The sequence below is a fragment of the Ophidiomyces ophidiicola genome, assembly GCF_022830035.1.
Source record: "Ophidiomyces ophidiicola strain CBS 122913 chromosome Unknown scaffold_45, whole genome shotgun sequence".
Lineage (NCBI taxonomy): Eukaryota > Fungi > Ascomycota > Eurotiomycetes > Onygenales > Onygenaceae > Ophidiomyces > Ophidiomyces ophidiicola.
The window spans coordinates 13301-26373 of NW_026054685.1; the positions used below are offsets into that span (position 1 = coordinate 13301).

The following is a 13073-nucleotide window of genomic DNA, read 5'->3' on the forward strand; positions in this document are numbered from 1 at the left end:
TAAGATATGAAGTCAAAGCTGGTTGCACCCGCGTCCAAATCGCCTGGTGTTGCCCATCCTGTCTCTTTGACCATTCTCTAAACTACCCATTGACCTCAATTATTGATTGTGGATGACCCGACGGAAACCAACATGCCTGGAATTTACTCTTATCTGTGCACCCTCGCTCTGGCGAGCAGCCTTGTGAATGCGAAAACGATCAATGTCAAGGTGGCTAACGGCGGCTTGAACTACGACCCCGACACTATTCGCGCCGAAGTTGGCGATGAAGTTGCTTTCCTCTTTACCACAGGCACACACGATGTCACTCTCGGACAATTCGACAAACCCTGCCAATTCGCACCGGATGCCTTCTGGTCTGGACAAATCAATATTCCTGCCAACACGCGAGCAAATGCTACTTTCACTATCCCCATCATGGATAGAAATACCAAGTGGATCTACTGCAGCGTTGGGAGACATTGCCAGCGCGGAATGGTCGGTGTGATTAACCCGCCGTAAGTACCTCCTTACCAGAACGTTGTAGAATGATATTTTATCACTGCGTATGCATTGAACGATTGCTGAGAGTGTCTTGCTTAGCTCTGGGGGCAACCAAAACATCGGTGCCTTTAAAAATGCTGCTAAAGAAGCTCCAGAGAGCAACCACCCCACAGCTATTAACGGTGGAAGCATCAACATCGGCGGCGACATTCAGATCCCAGGATTCCCAGGAAACCCCAGCACTTCGAGCACACCCAGCGGTACGTCATCGCAAACTTCCTCTACATCACAGCCTACAGGAAGCGAAACTACATCAGCCACTGTCACAAGACGGCCCTCCAGCAGCGCAACTGGATCTGCTACTGGTATTGGCCTTAACAGCCCTCTTCGTGCTCTATTGACCACGGAGCTAACTCACAACATTTAGCTAGTGGAAGCTCGACTCCTAGTCCTACTAGCAACGCCGCGGTGTCCACCTATAGCCAAGGCGTATTGAATGCCGTTCTCGCTATTGTCGCTGTTGGTGGAACGTGGTGTGGTTTGATGTAAAACATTTCGTAGTGGTTAAGTCTTTCTCTTTTTCCCCATATTCTCTCGGTATTTTCTAGGTATGGTATCTTTTTCGCCTCAACGACCTAGCCGACGAACGTTAACAGAGTTGCTCATCGCATAGTTGCCCCGGTATGCGCTATGAAAATTGAAGACCGCAGCCCGAGGTTGTTATGGGTCCCTTGTCTGATTATAGATCTTGCTTACCTTCGGATCGAGTTGGTGTTGTATAAAGTGTTTCATATTTTTTTTCTCGGCCCCGATTCCAACCTAGAGTTAGGAGCTCTGTTACATACATAACTACATTATTATTGTAAGCATGATTTGAGGATTCATAGTACCCATTTTGTTTTAGTGTCTGAAACGTGAAGGCGAGTTATTGCTCTGTAGGTAACCCTGTAAGATAACCTTAGTAACCATGGATCCAGGGTTTACCTCACTGGGATACCTTGAGTAGTAGCCCCTAGACTTCTTGTCACAACCCTCTGTTGTAATTTTTATTTGGCCCAAATTCTCCCCTTTTGCCCTTTTATGCTAAAGATGCACTATGTATTGGAATTAAGGTGGCAATAAATTGAAACCTGGTAGGATGACGCCTTCTATCTCATAAATGATCGCCTTGCGTGGTTGATGATATATCCTTCGGAGCATCTACTAATTATCAAGCAACTTGATTCTATCATAAGGAATATGACTTTTGAACAGTCGAATATTAGCTGTAAGATTGCCCAATGTAATGGAAAAAGAGCATGTAATTTCTATCATTCTGAAATGAGTACTATTGTATGTACCGTGTACATAGAGGCAAAGCCCGTCATGGGCTTTGGGAGGCTGGTTTCTTCTTAAAAGCAGTGCCGGTTGGTGCAACATCGTCGAGATGTCACCCCATCGATTACGATCGGATACGAATCTCTACAATACAACTAAAATTAAAAGTTTGCTCAATAACCATGGGAATCATTCTAAACAATAATGGGACCAACATGAAAGAATGGCTAAGCAAATACTGGAGCATCTGGATATGACCCATTTCTGTCGTCACGAGTCGTAGTGTCGCACCCTGCATCAAAATGTATTCTGGCCAGGCTCGACTACAAGAGCCTAGAAAAGAATTCCACTTTATCCGGCCAACAAATATGGGGTGGCACCATGACACATGTCTCTGACAAGTTAGTTGGAAAGGCGAGCAGGCGAGCCCTAGTTAGAAATTTGGAAGGTATTTTGGAGTCACCAGCCAGTTTACATCATAATGAATCAAACACAAATGGTCTAAGGAGTACGAGTACAAGCTTCAAGTACTAGAGCTAGTCTCGAAACGTAAGGTGCTTCTTGTATACATGAACTCAGTGTGACTGGCGATCAGAAAGCCGTGTACTGACATAGAAAACCAGCAGGCGTGATACCCCTTCGCCATGTGATGGCTTGAAGGTTCCATTCTAGTCCCTGGTGAGACCATCGGTGCAGAAAGAATTGATTTGATCATGCGGTATGAGAGAAGAGTGAATGACCAGAAATTGAACTAGAGTATACCAAAATAGGGTTGGCAAATCACCAAAAAAAAAAAAAAAAGGGGGGGGGGGGGGAAGAAACTGTACCATTATTAACCTGCTGGAGGTGCTCAAGTTTATAGAATACACCTCGACGTAGAGCTCTAGACTATGTGCCAAGTCGTTGACTTTGCAATTCGGTACCCATGTTCTTTTCATAATCGATTTCCTTGTGTAAATCAATCCTGTTGCCTAAGCCTCGCCGAACAATCCAGTCTTTGCTCTTGATGTCTTCTTCGACAACACCTTCTGCAAGTGGGGGGATTTTTTGACTACCACTCAGCCGTTTCAAGAGTACATCTTCCTCGGGGCGCGAGAAGTAAACAAGACTGTACCGTGTAGTGTCTACCTGAAGTCCAGGAGGAGACACAACTCGATGTATATTAGATCTGAGCAGGCCGTTTGTGAACTTGACCATGGCATCACCAAGGTTGATGATCGCATGGCCTGGAAGAGGACGGACATAACACCACTCTGAGTCCCTGCCGGGTGGGAGGATTTGTAGGCCACCAACACGGTTGAAAAGGACGGTCACGCTACCGAAATCAGTGTGCTGCCCGAGAGCAACGCGCCGATCGTCCACCGGCTGCGGTGGCGCTTTGATAAAGCGCACTTGATCGCCTGTGGCGTGGTTCAGGCGATGCATGTTGACGAGCGTCGAGGCAGGCAGTCCCAAATGACCATTTAGTAGGTCGAGGATAAGGTTAACAATGGAGTGGGCATTGGTCATGAACGATTTGAGCAAGGGCTTGGACTGGCTCAACACATCAGGCGCGGGCCAGTGAGTAGCAACATCAAGAATGTCGTCCTTCGATACCTAAAGATGGTTTAGCGCTGCAAATTTTGGTATTTTGTTGCAGATTAACGCCTTGATAGGTAAAGTTATGAATGTATACGAACATTGTAGAATTCATTGCGATCAGGATTTCCGTTTCGGTCAACTACGGCTACTCCAGCAGCTTTGTAGCCGAAATACGAATTTTGCTTGCTAAAATCGTATTTCTTCTTGTCTTCTAAATCAAGATCAAAGAGCTGTTCACCGAGAGCGAAGAGTTGATCTGCTTCGTCGAGTATTGTATTGCCTTGATTCGTGCCCCTGAAATCTAGGTAGAAAAAGCCCAGATCCTCGCAGGCAGTACAAAAACGTTCGACTTCGCTTTCGTCATTTTTCAGCAGTTTGTCAAAAGAAAGGCGAAGTAGAGGAGCGGTGACAACGTTGTCCGGAAAGGGGGGAATATTGGTAAAATTGTCTTCGTAGGACGACATGTTGATCAACTGACTAGAGGCCGAGAATTCAAGCACGCCTGCTCCCAAAGCGAGAAGCTTGCTATAACGAATCGCAGCATCGTGGTCGGCTTGATACTGGATCTTTATGGCATGTCTCCACGCGCGGGGAAGTCGAAGATGCCGAGGGCTGGAAGGCTTTAGTTGCCCTTCGGCCCCAAGTGGAACCAGTCACGGGCGGCGTGGCGCCCACAGCTTGCTTTGCCTCAAAAGTCGAAAGACTCGAAACCACCATCATGCAACAAGCCCTTGAGAAGACACAGCAGCAACACAGCCTTGTCTGAGATTAAACTCGCTTGTGTCTCTGAATAGGCCTCCCAGCTGATAGCATGGCAAACAGCCGGCAGACCTCTAGCTTGCCGCAGTCCCATATCGCGCACCAACTCCTCTCTCGCGCCCATTCCCCCGACACTGCAGATCAGGTATTTGCCGAGAAAGTCAGACAGAAACCACTCTATTTACGGCCAACTTCGCCTACACCAGCAGACAGCAGAGAACGAAGACGGCTCCATCGTCTTCGTAAGAAAGAGTATTTCCTGCGCAAACAAAAACCCAAGCCCCTCACAGCGCGAGAGAAACGTGCTCTGAAAGTCCATGACTTGCCAAAAGAAGAGCTAAAATATGAAATATTCAAGAAGCTTAATGGTTTATGGATTGAATACATGTGGGATGTGCTGGAATTGAAACACGATACGGGAAAGAAACCGAGTTCAGCACAGATAGTCACAGCAACAGCTCATGGCGCGAAGCTTGCGAGCGCAGACTTCCATGGTGCAGAGCTTCAGGTCGTCCGGAGTAAATGCGTAAGCAGGGTGGGAGTGAAGGGCATCGTCGCTCGTGATTTGAAATTTGCATTTGTACTAATTACAGAGAAAAATGAGAAAAAGAGTATGTGTGCAGGCATTCCTTGAGTGTATCCTTTTGTTTCTACATATTCGTATAGGCTTGGGGGAAAGCTGATATCGCAAACTTGCAGCAATACCAAAGGAGCATACGGTCTTCAAATTCGAAATTCCAGTGCCCACTGCTTCGTGTCTGGTCGATGGGTCGATGGATATTCCAACGACTTCAAAGAAGTTGATATTCGAGCTCCATGGAAGCCAATTCGAGAACCGTGCAGCAGACCGGGCGAATAAAAAGTTCAAATGGAGAAGTCTTGATTATATTTGAAGATTGGATAAAGTGAGCTGTACTATGCCATGAACCTATCTGAACGTTGTTTTATAGATAAGAATGCTAACTAAAGAATATATTCTTTAGTTAGCATTCTTATCTATAAGAGCTGGGTTTGAATGGTTAAAGGTTCAAATACCTATAATACATACCCATTGAACCCCTTGTGGCAGAAGAAGATGATGAAGCTGCCACAACTCTTATGTTTACTGGAAATCCTCCGATAATTCTGGCAACGTCGATAGAAAGCAATTTTTATGTCCACTGCTAGGTCGTGGAGGGTGCATCGAATTTTATGAAAGAAAAAATTGCTGCCCTTGTATTGTCTCTCGATCGTGAGGGTCGAGGGCAAGTGCGCACATTCTTAATAACCTTCCTGGAGACCTGGTTCTCGAAGAACAAGATTTATACCCAAGGTTCCCCGCCTGGAGTACTTCTTCCGGTAGTATACTGGTATTGAGGAGACACAATACCCCCTTCTGTGTCTCCCAAGTGCTGCACGTGTGTTAGGAGTAGCTTCATAGAGTAATTTAACATTAAATATTTCTAAAGATCAAAGATTTCGCTGGTTTTGCTTCACATTCCAGCCCATTCTAAGCTGAAAGCCCTGATTTGCCTTGTATCGACCAATGCTTCCTTTTCTTCCATGGGCATTTCACCACCGATTAGATACCCCTTTTTTACACCAGTTCCCAGACGACCACCCACCACCAAATCCATGAGGTCTATTTCTTCATCCCACGCCGAGGCAACAACGAGAAAATGAGAATGGTATCGAAGTGGATCACCCGGATAAGCCATGTACTGACATCCAAATCGAAGCCCCGGGGAGAGAAAATACCCCAGCGAATGCAAATGCGTGTATAATGCATAAGATGAAGGGACGCTTGGCAAATAACCCTCGGATATGGGTGGAGGGTTAGGAACGAGAGCGTGAGAATCTGCGGGTGTGATTCCAAATGCTAGCTCTGTGCCTGTTGATGCCCTGAATGTTGTTTTCTCATTAGTATTAGCTTCAGAATCAAAGAGTAGATCGCGCGAGGCATCGCTTCGATCTTGGCTATCAAGCAGATCTGGTACATTCGGTGCCTGCGTCTTGGAAATTTTTTGTTTGAGAGCCTTTTCCCTCAGATGTTCTTTTTTCTGAGCCTGAGAGAGAGCTGCTTCGCGCCCCTCTTGCCGCAGGCTGTGAAGATAGCGCCGACGGTCTTCAGCGGCTAGAGACTTTAACCCATGTTTGTGAATTTGCCCATCGTCCACAATATACGCCACCTTTTTTTCGACCAGCAGTCTGGCCTCTTCTGGCATTAATTCCACGGGAAGGCCTAGAAAAATGTTTTGTTGTGGTATTTGCGGTAACGTTCCAATGAGGACACCGCAAATATTGTGTTTTTGACGTAAATATGCCACTGCATCAGCCGAAAAGAGGAAAAAATGGCCTAATATTAAGGAAATAGGTATTGGGAGGTGAGGTGAATTGGGCATTATTAGCGATAATTTAAGCCAGAAAACTGTTGTGGTACCTGATGACACTCTAGTTAGTTCCTGAATAATATATATAGAGAGAAAAATAGCGAGCGACAAGTTGTAGCTTGAATCATGTATTGATACGTTTCTCAGTCATATAGTGTCCTTCTGGACTTCAGGGGATTGACAGATTATGTATTGAAGTTAATCATGTAAGCAACGGGATTTCAGTATAAAAGTTGACTTACAATATAGATAAGCTACAACTGAAACTCCTCGTGTTCTTGAAGAGTAATATCGACTTTCAAGGAAGATTTTTACTCAAAATGTGCGAGGCGGTAGCAGTTAAGTAGTTAATGAACCTTATTGGTGAGAACCATGACTAATCTGAAATATCACGTGACCGTTATTTCGGCCACCTAGAGACACCATTTCTGTCATAGGCCAGAGCAACAGATGTGAATGCACATCTGGCACCCGCAAAAATGGGGGTTTTGTGGCTTTTCAGCCTTGCTATATTAGCAGCGGCGTTGGTTCTTGGAAGTATGAAGTCTGCCTGTCTGGTCGCTGTTCATAACTAATGATGTTAGCTTGTATCGTCGTCGTGCTTTGTCCATCATTTCTCGGCTTTCGGTTCGCAGAATTTCGAGGCGAACATCGCGGTGGGATCTATGATCGGCATTATTTACGAACAATGACTGGCAGTGGCGCGGCACTCTCAGAGCAGATTGAATTGGACGATTTAGCCCGTGAAGACCTTGCATATGAAGACGACTATCATGTACGATAGGAATGCGTCAGAATTCGAGATCTGTTTTGGATGAAGTATCGCCCTGCTGTGCTTCATTATCACCGTCTACAGGAGGCAATGAAAAGGGTTTAATTGTAAACCTTTTCCTGCTGAAGCTAAAGGCCCAGTCTTCACCAGTGTTCCGATCTCCTCCTCCGCCTCGCTCATGGAAAATCGGAAGACGGTGGATCTTAAGCATTCCTTTAGGTGGTTCCTCTTGTGCCGTAGCAGCACCGGTAGCTGTTGACGAGGCTGAATCTGCAGAATGGGGGAAGGGCGTCAATTCAATAACACCGTCGCTCAGCAGTTCAATCCATCGCACAAGACCCGAAGACCGCGGATAGAGAGAAAGTGGCAGAGATATCATCGCTGTCATACGATTTGAGTAGGAGGATAATAGCGCTCGGACTGAATGTAAAAATTGGAGAACAAAGTCAGGCCTGCTAGCAAGGGGCGGGTAATATGCGGGCGACAAGAGTGATGGTACGATTACTCTGTGGACTGTATGTTGTGGGGACGTTGATATCGCTTCGGATAATTGCTGAATTACCAACGAAAACGGATTGCCCGGATGTGTGGTTTGGGGAAGAGGAATAAAATGTATGGAAGATAACCCGGGGTGTGCCAGGCGCTTTGTCAAATCGAATGTATGGCAGAATACAGCGGGTGCCGGTAGGGGTGAAGTTGAGGACTGTGGCCCTCTATCTACAGCCGGAGCAGGAGCTGAGTCGCACGTAGCGAGTTAGGCGCTCAAGTTATATTTGAAGATTTGAATAGTGGGAAAAGGCCCACATACCTCTGGCAGGAACGATCCCTGCACTAAAATCCCCTAACCTTTCATACCTCCATGCAATTTTCATCCTTTCATTTTTCGGTTTCTCGTCAGCTGTTTCCGATGCTCCGGTCAGGCCTGGCAAAGTCGCTGCCCACGGGGGCCCAAATCCAATAACATGGAGATGCTGTTCCTGAACAATTCCTTCTGCCGCATAGTATCTCAGTAATGCGCCCGCATAATCAGTAGTTCCGTTTTCTTCAATCAAAAGGGATGTCCCAAGCGCTAGACCACCGTGTCCTGCGAGTAAATTGTCCAGGGTGGAAGTTCCAGTAGAGGTAGTTTGTCGACCATCAACTGGCGAAGGCCGAAGTCCTAGCGGGGTAGGCTCTCCTTGGCCGGAAGAAATGCTGGAGGAGCTACCTCTTGGGATGCCAGTAGATAGACCGATATTCCTCCTGCGAAAAGACATGATTTGGCCGCCCAGTGGGCGAAATTGAACCTTATGTTGAGAGCGAGGAAATCATGCGAGTCCAGCCATATATTTCATAGGACTAGGATGTAGATTAAAACGGCACTAAATATTTCCCAATGCAGTCTAGCTAACTTACTGGGTAGTTAACAAGATAAGGTACTCTTCAGATTTCAATCATACAAAGTTCTCTTTAGACAATATTCAAACAGGTGGTGTTCTACTCAGGATATATCGCCGTTAAAGGCATCATCTCTTCTCATACGCCCTGAAATAAGAGGAACACTCTTCCTAGGTCCTGCCATGTCTGACCCAATACTCTTCGAAGACACCTTCACAATCACCGCCGTCAATGCTCAAAAATATGACCGCGTTTCTCGGATCAGCTGTACCTCGACAGACCAATTGGTCACTTTCACCCTAGACGTCAATACGGAACTCTACCCTTGCACTCCTGGGGATTCTTTATCACTTGCCCTGGCGTCCACATTATCCTTGGACGGCAAAGAGGAAAACACAGGGCGGCGTGCAGCATGGAGGGACGTGGGAATGGGCGAAACTACGTTAGCAAATGACTATGATTATGTGTGCTATGGAAAGGTATATCGGTTTGAAGATAGTAGCACTGCTGGAAATATGTGAGTGTATCTGTCAATTTTGACTGTAGTCTGGGTCGCATTCTACAATGGGGAACCCTTCAGGCTAACAAAATATTTCGCAAAATAAGGACCGTCTTTGTTTCTTTTGGCGGTTTGTTGCTATTTTTGGATGGACCCTACAAAAAGCTGAGCCCTCTGCGAATTGACTATCTGTATCTTTTGATAAAGAAATAAGCGGCACATATGAAGAACGATACTCGACATTAAAAGGTCTTGTGGCTGATAGCAAGTTTCTGGTGATTTGCATTTAGCGTTGGTGTTCTATCTGGTTAGGTATCAATGGTCTCTTCAGGTTATCTTTGTCTAAATACAAACAGGGACATCGATGTCGAAAAAATCTAAGTCGTGGGAACTTCGTGGCGGCGATGGATTCTCGCCTGGATTTCCAAATAGTCCTTCTCATTTTCTGGAGTTATGATGTTATGCCGAATAAAAAAGTCTATTATCACAACTGCGCAATTCGGCTTGAATTCTCCATTGGCTAGCGCAGACTTTACTTGGTCAATACTCCACAAGAAAAAGCCTTCAACTTCCGTATCGCACGGTTTTGGAATCACATGTGGCTCAACCTGGAGATCGTAGACATATTCACACTCAGGCTGCAAAAGTCCAGTCTCACCTCCTGCTCGTGAATCTCGAATATACGTGTATGTAACGCAACCAACCGACTGCGCGTTTGCCCTGACCAGATCTTCGGGCAGAGAAGCTTCCTCTATGGCCTCGCGGACTAAACTTTCGAATGGCTCCTCGCCGGTGCTGATTCCACCCCCAACAGTGTTGTCTAACATCCCAGGATAGGTTTGTTTTGTTTTTGCCCGTCGAGCAACCCAAATTTTCAGTCCAGTTTCATCTTTAACATAGACCGTCATATGTACACCATAAGTCATGATACCAAACAGATTGCTTCCAGAACGTTCAATGCTAGCCAGCAATTTCTTGCCCGGTCCATATATCGGATACAGCTCGTTACGCCAGCCACGCAGGACTTCAAACACATCCTTTTCCGCTGCAGCAACTAAAGTACGAGAAAGGAGTTCATCGCGCTGTTGTACTGTTGCGGTGTCAGAAGCGAGGAGCGTGACAGTTCGCAACTCGTCATTTATTTCCCAGATACCTGCTGGCCAAGGGAATATTTGCACGACAGCTTTAGGAATATATCCAAGTCGTGCAATACATCCTGATATTTTGAAAGAGTAATAGTTGGAGACGTATTGCTTGTAGTAAATGGGGTCATCTTGGTAGTAAGGGAACCTATCGGGGAAAAGATCAGCAAACTTCTGTGACCTCTTCGTAGATGCATGGAGAGAACTGCAAATTAAAGCTAACCTATCACACTCGTTGACTAGATCCAGATATGACTTCATATTGGGCGACTCTGCAGCCAACCGCAGAACAGAGATATGTCGCGCTCGTGATGATAATACTGGCGGGCCCTGTCGAATACCCCGCGATGCCTGTGCGATTACATCATCCAAGGAAACAATCGCCCGCTTCCACCAGCTTCTACTCCGTAGTGAATATTACAAGCTCTGCCTTGTCGTGTCTTTGGCATTGAAGCTATAATGAATGTTCAATGTGCTGGTCGCAATTTTAGGAGCTCTTACTACTAACGAGCTGTCCCATCTTACGGCGTAGGAAACGGTGGTTGGGCACCTCAGCTCTCTTTCTTTCAACTTTTACGCATCTACCCACCATTAACAATTGGTGAAACTCAAGATGTTCTCCGTCGTCTTACCGGGTCGGCCATGTCTTACAAATCCTGCCACTATTCAGTCTGATCCTAATTCTCCTGCGACGAACTTCGCTTTCACATTCCCTGCATGGCCCAAGTTCTCACATATAGTCGTTTTTCTTCTCCCTGGCATTACACTTCCTCCAGACGCTGCAGCGGCGGTATATATACATTTTTCAACCAATCAAGATAACAACCTCCAGGGATTCCGCTTTCTTGGAGCACTCGCAAATGACAAGCCTTCCGCAATCTTCAGAGTCAACGATCCTGTTCGGCCACGCACGGAAGCGGAGGAGGAAGATGAAATGGTCGACGAAGGGGTCCCGCCTTCCCCTAATGTCCAGATGACTGTCACGCTAGGGATATCAATTGAGCCTACGTCTGATGTTGCTGCCAAGGTGAAAGCTTTGTCAGAGACTACGGAGCTCATCAAGAAGACTGATGCACAGCAACGACCAAATATATCAACAAAACTACTAGCACAAAGGATCATTGGAAATGCGTTTAACTTTCTATCGAGTTTTGCGACGTTGAACGGCCGGGAAGAGATGGTACCGCTGAAAAGTTTCCGAGACTGGTGGGCAAAATTCGAAAGAAGGATAGATACCGACCCAGGATTTTTGGAAAGAGAAGGAACTGAGTAGCGATATTCTCAACTATGACTGGTTGTTGATACTGGAATGCAGCATATTGGCAAAAGGTGTCAACTTATAATGCTCCTATGAATTATATATGTGTATATATTCCTTTGAAGCCTTTCGGACTGGGAGCATGTATGTATCGGATTGTTTCAAGCGGTCTGATATATTTTTGAATCTTTCTGGTCTTATTCTTTTTAAGTAAAGAATTAATGGTATCACCAAGTCGCGCTAGCTTCTATATAGCATAATCAAGTTCTGGGGGGTTATGCCGGTTATGTATCAGAATTAACTGAAATACCCCCGTGTTTCGGGATACTCTATACTGCACGATGATTCTGTTTTATGGTCATTCCTCAGCCGCAAACCGAATGAAGGCTTTCCCCACGGCGATGCCATCATGTTCCCTTGCGACATTCTCCATTCCCTCCTCATAGATCCCGGGTGGGAAGGCGCCCATATATTTACGAGTATGCAAAAGCTCTATGACAATCTCTTCAGTAAATTCAGGGTGACCCTGAACAGATATAAATCGGCGAGGTGAGTACATCCCTTGTACTTCACATCGGGGCGTGAAACCAAGCGGAATAACTGCCGGCGGGTAGTTATGGACTATATCGCGGTGCATTTGCTGCAAACGCTAAAGGTAAAAATGGTATGTTAGACGGATGTTGATGGTAATGAAAGGACATTGAGAAGTATGCACCAATTTTTCCAAGCCGAGTATTTTCTTTCCTTCCTCTGTGAGGTTAATATCATGGACCGAGACTTCCCATCCAGCATCGTTTGGACCGACTTTAGCGCCTAATGCCCTTCCAAGGATTTGGTGGCCAAAGCAGACGCCAATCACGCGGACGCGATCTTGAGCAAGGATCTGTTTGGTAAAGTCGACAAGCTTCAATATCCAGGGAGTACTATCATACGAATTATATCCTATGACATGAGGGTTAGCTGCATACTTGTAGTAAATGAAACACAAGATCAAAGGACGCACTTGCTCCTGATATCAGTACCGCATCAATATCTTCTAGCTTGGGATATGAGTCGCTCTTGTTCACAATGTCCCACTTGGAGATCTGCAAGCCCGAGTCGGTGTCGATCGCATCACTCGGGTCTAGAGTCGCCGCAGATGCACGTAGTAAAGCCTCGAATACACCGCCGTAACCGCCGTACTTATTTTTGGTATTCGTCAACGGCTCATCGCACTCAAGCACGGCGATTCGAAGTGGTGGTCTCATGGCTCCTGGCCGGCAACAGATATAAATGTCAAGGAGGACAGAAAATATGGGGGAAAGACCGATGTAAAGAAAGAGGGGTGAAATTCCCCATAACCGCGCTTGGTTTTAAGGAGCTTCCAGATACCTTTCCGCTGGTTCCAATGGTTCACGATGCTCTGACGCATCACGGCCGAGATCCACGATGGCCCCTCCCATTGGCCTGGGCCCTTTACCGCTTCGGCCTAGACAGCGGCAGAATGACTCATCTGGGCACATGACCGACTTATCGC

The 13073-nt window shown here is 46.2% G+C and overlaps 9 protein-coding genes across 9 annotated transcripts; 4 read left to right on the forward strand and 5 right to left on the reverse strand.

The window, feature by feature from the left end:
• Positions 1-132: 132 nt before the first annotated feature.
• LOZ57_006499 (uncharacterized protein) lies at positions 133-1032 on the forward strand (the record flags this gene model as incomplete). The annotated part of the gene is made up of 3 exons (XM_049255515.1): positions 133-497; positions 583-848; positions 911-1032. 3 exons carry the CDS (start codon positions 133-135, stop codon positions 1030-1032), a joined length of 753 nt encoding a protein of 250 aa, XP_049105477.1.
• A 1656-nt stretch (positions 1033-2688) lies between these two features.
• LOZ57_006500 (uncharacterized protein) lies at positions 2689-3845 on the reverse strand (the record flags this gene model as incomplete). Its single annotated transcript, XM_049255516.1, has 2 exons — positions 2689-3396; positions 3480-3845. The coding sequence occupies 2 exons, from the start codon at positions 3843-3845 to the stop codon at positions 2689-2691; spliced, it is 1074 nt and encodes a 357-aa protein (XP_049105478.1).
• Positions 3846-4192: 347 nt separating this feature from the next.
• Positions 4193-5033, forward strand: LOZ57_006501 (uncharacterized protein; the record flags this gene model as incomplete). The annotated part of the gene is made up of 2 exons (XM_049255517.1): positions 4193-4751; positions 4840-5033. The coding sequence occupies 2 exons, from the start codon at positions 4193-4195 to the stop codon at positions 5031-5033; spliced, it is 753 nt and encodes a 250-aa protein (XP_049105479.1).
• A 579-nt stretch (positions 5034-5612) lies between these two features.
• Positions 5613-6521, reverse strand: SEN34 (tRNA-splicing endonuclease subunit; the record flags this gene model as incomplete). Its single annotated transcript, XM_049255518.1, has 1 exon — positions 5613-6521. One exon carries the CDS (start codon positions 6519-6521, stop codon positions 5613-5615), a length of 909 nt encoding a protein of 302 aa, XP_049105480.1.
• A 779-nt stretch (positions 6522-7300) lies between these two features.
• Positions 7301-8537, reverse strand: ELP4 (Elongator subunit elp4; the record flags this gene model as incomplete). The annotated part of the gene is made up of 2 exons (XM_049255519.1): positions 7301-8016; positions 8090-8537. The coding sequence occupies 2 exons, from the start codon at positions 8535-8537 to the stop codon at positions 7301-7303; spliced, it is 1164 nt and encodes a 387-aa protein (XP_049105481.1).
• A 303-nt stretch (positions 8538-8840) lies between these two features.
• RPB8 (DNA-directed RNA polymerases I, II, and III subunit RPABC3) lies at positions 8841-9179 on the forward strand (the record flags this gene model as incomplete). Its single annotated transcript, XM_049255520.1, has 1 exon — positions 8841-9179. The coding sequence occupies one exon, from the start codon at positions 8841-8843 to the stop codon at positions 9177-9179; it is 339 nt and encodes a 112-aa protein (XP_049105482.1).
• Positions 9180-9534: 355 nt separating this feature from the next.
• On the reverse strand, positions 9535-10560 carry LOZ57_006505 (uncharacterized protein; the record flags this gene model as incomplete). The annotated part of the gene is made up of 2 exons (XM_049255521.1): positions 9535-10447; positions 10523-10560. The coding sequence occupies 2 exons, from the start codon at positions 10558-10560 to the stop codon at positions 9535-9537; spliced, it is 951 nt and encodes a 316-aa protein (XP_049105483.1).
• A 352-nt stretch (positions 10561-10912) lies between these two features.
• On the forward strand, positions 10913-11572 carry LOZ57_006506 (uncharacterized protein; the record flags this gene model as incomplete). Its single annotated transcript, XM_049255522.1, has 1 exon — positions 10913-11572. The coding sequence occupies one exon, from the start codon at positions 10913-10915 to the stop codon at positions 11570-11572; it is 660 nt and encodes a 219-aa protein (XP_049105484.1).
• A 343-nt stretch (positions 11573-11915) lies between these two features.
• LOZ57_006507 (uncharacterized protein) lies at positions 11916-12804 on the reverse strand (the record flags this gene model as incomplete). The annotated part of the gene is made up of 3 exons (XM_049255523.1): positions 11916-12206; positions 12273-12499; positions 12561-12804. 3 exons carry the CDS (start codon positions 12802-12804, stop codon positions 11916-11918), a joined length of 762 nt encoding a protein of 253 aa, XP_049105485.1.
• Between the last annotated feature and the right edge of the window lie 269 nt (positions 12805-13073).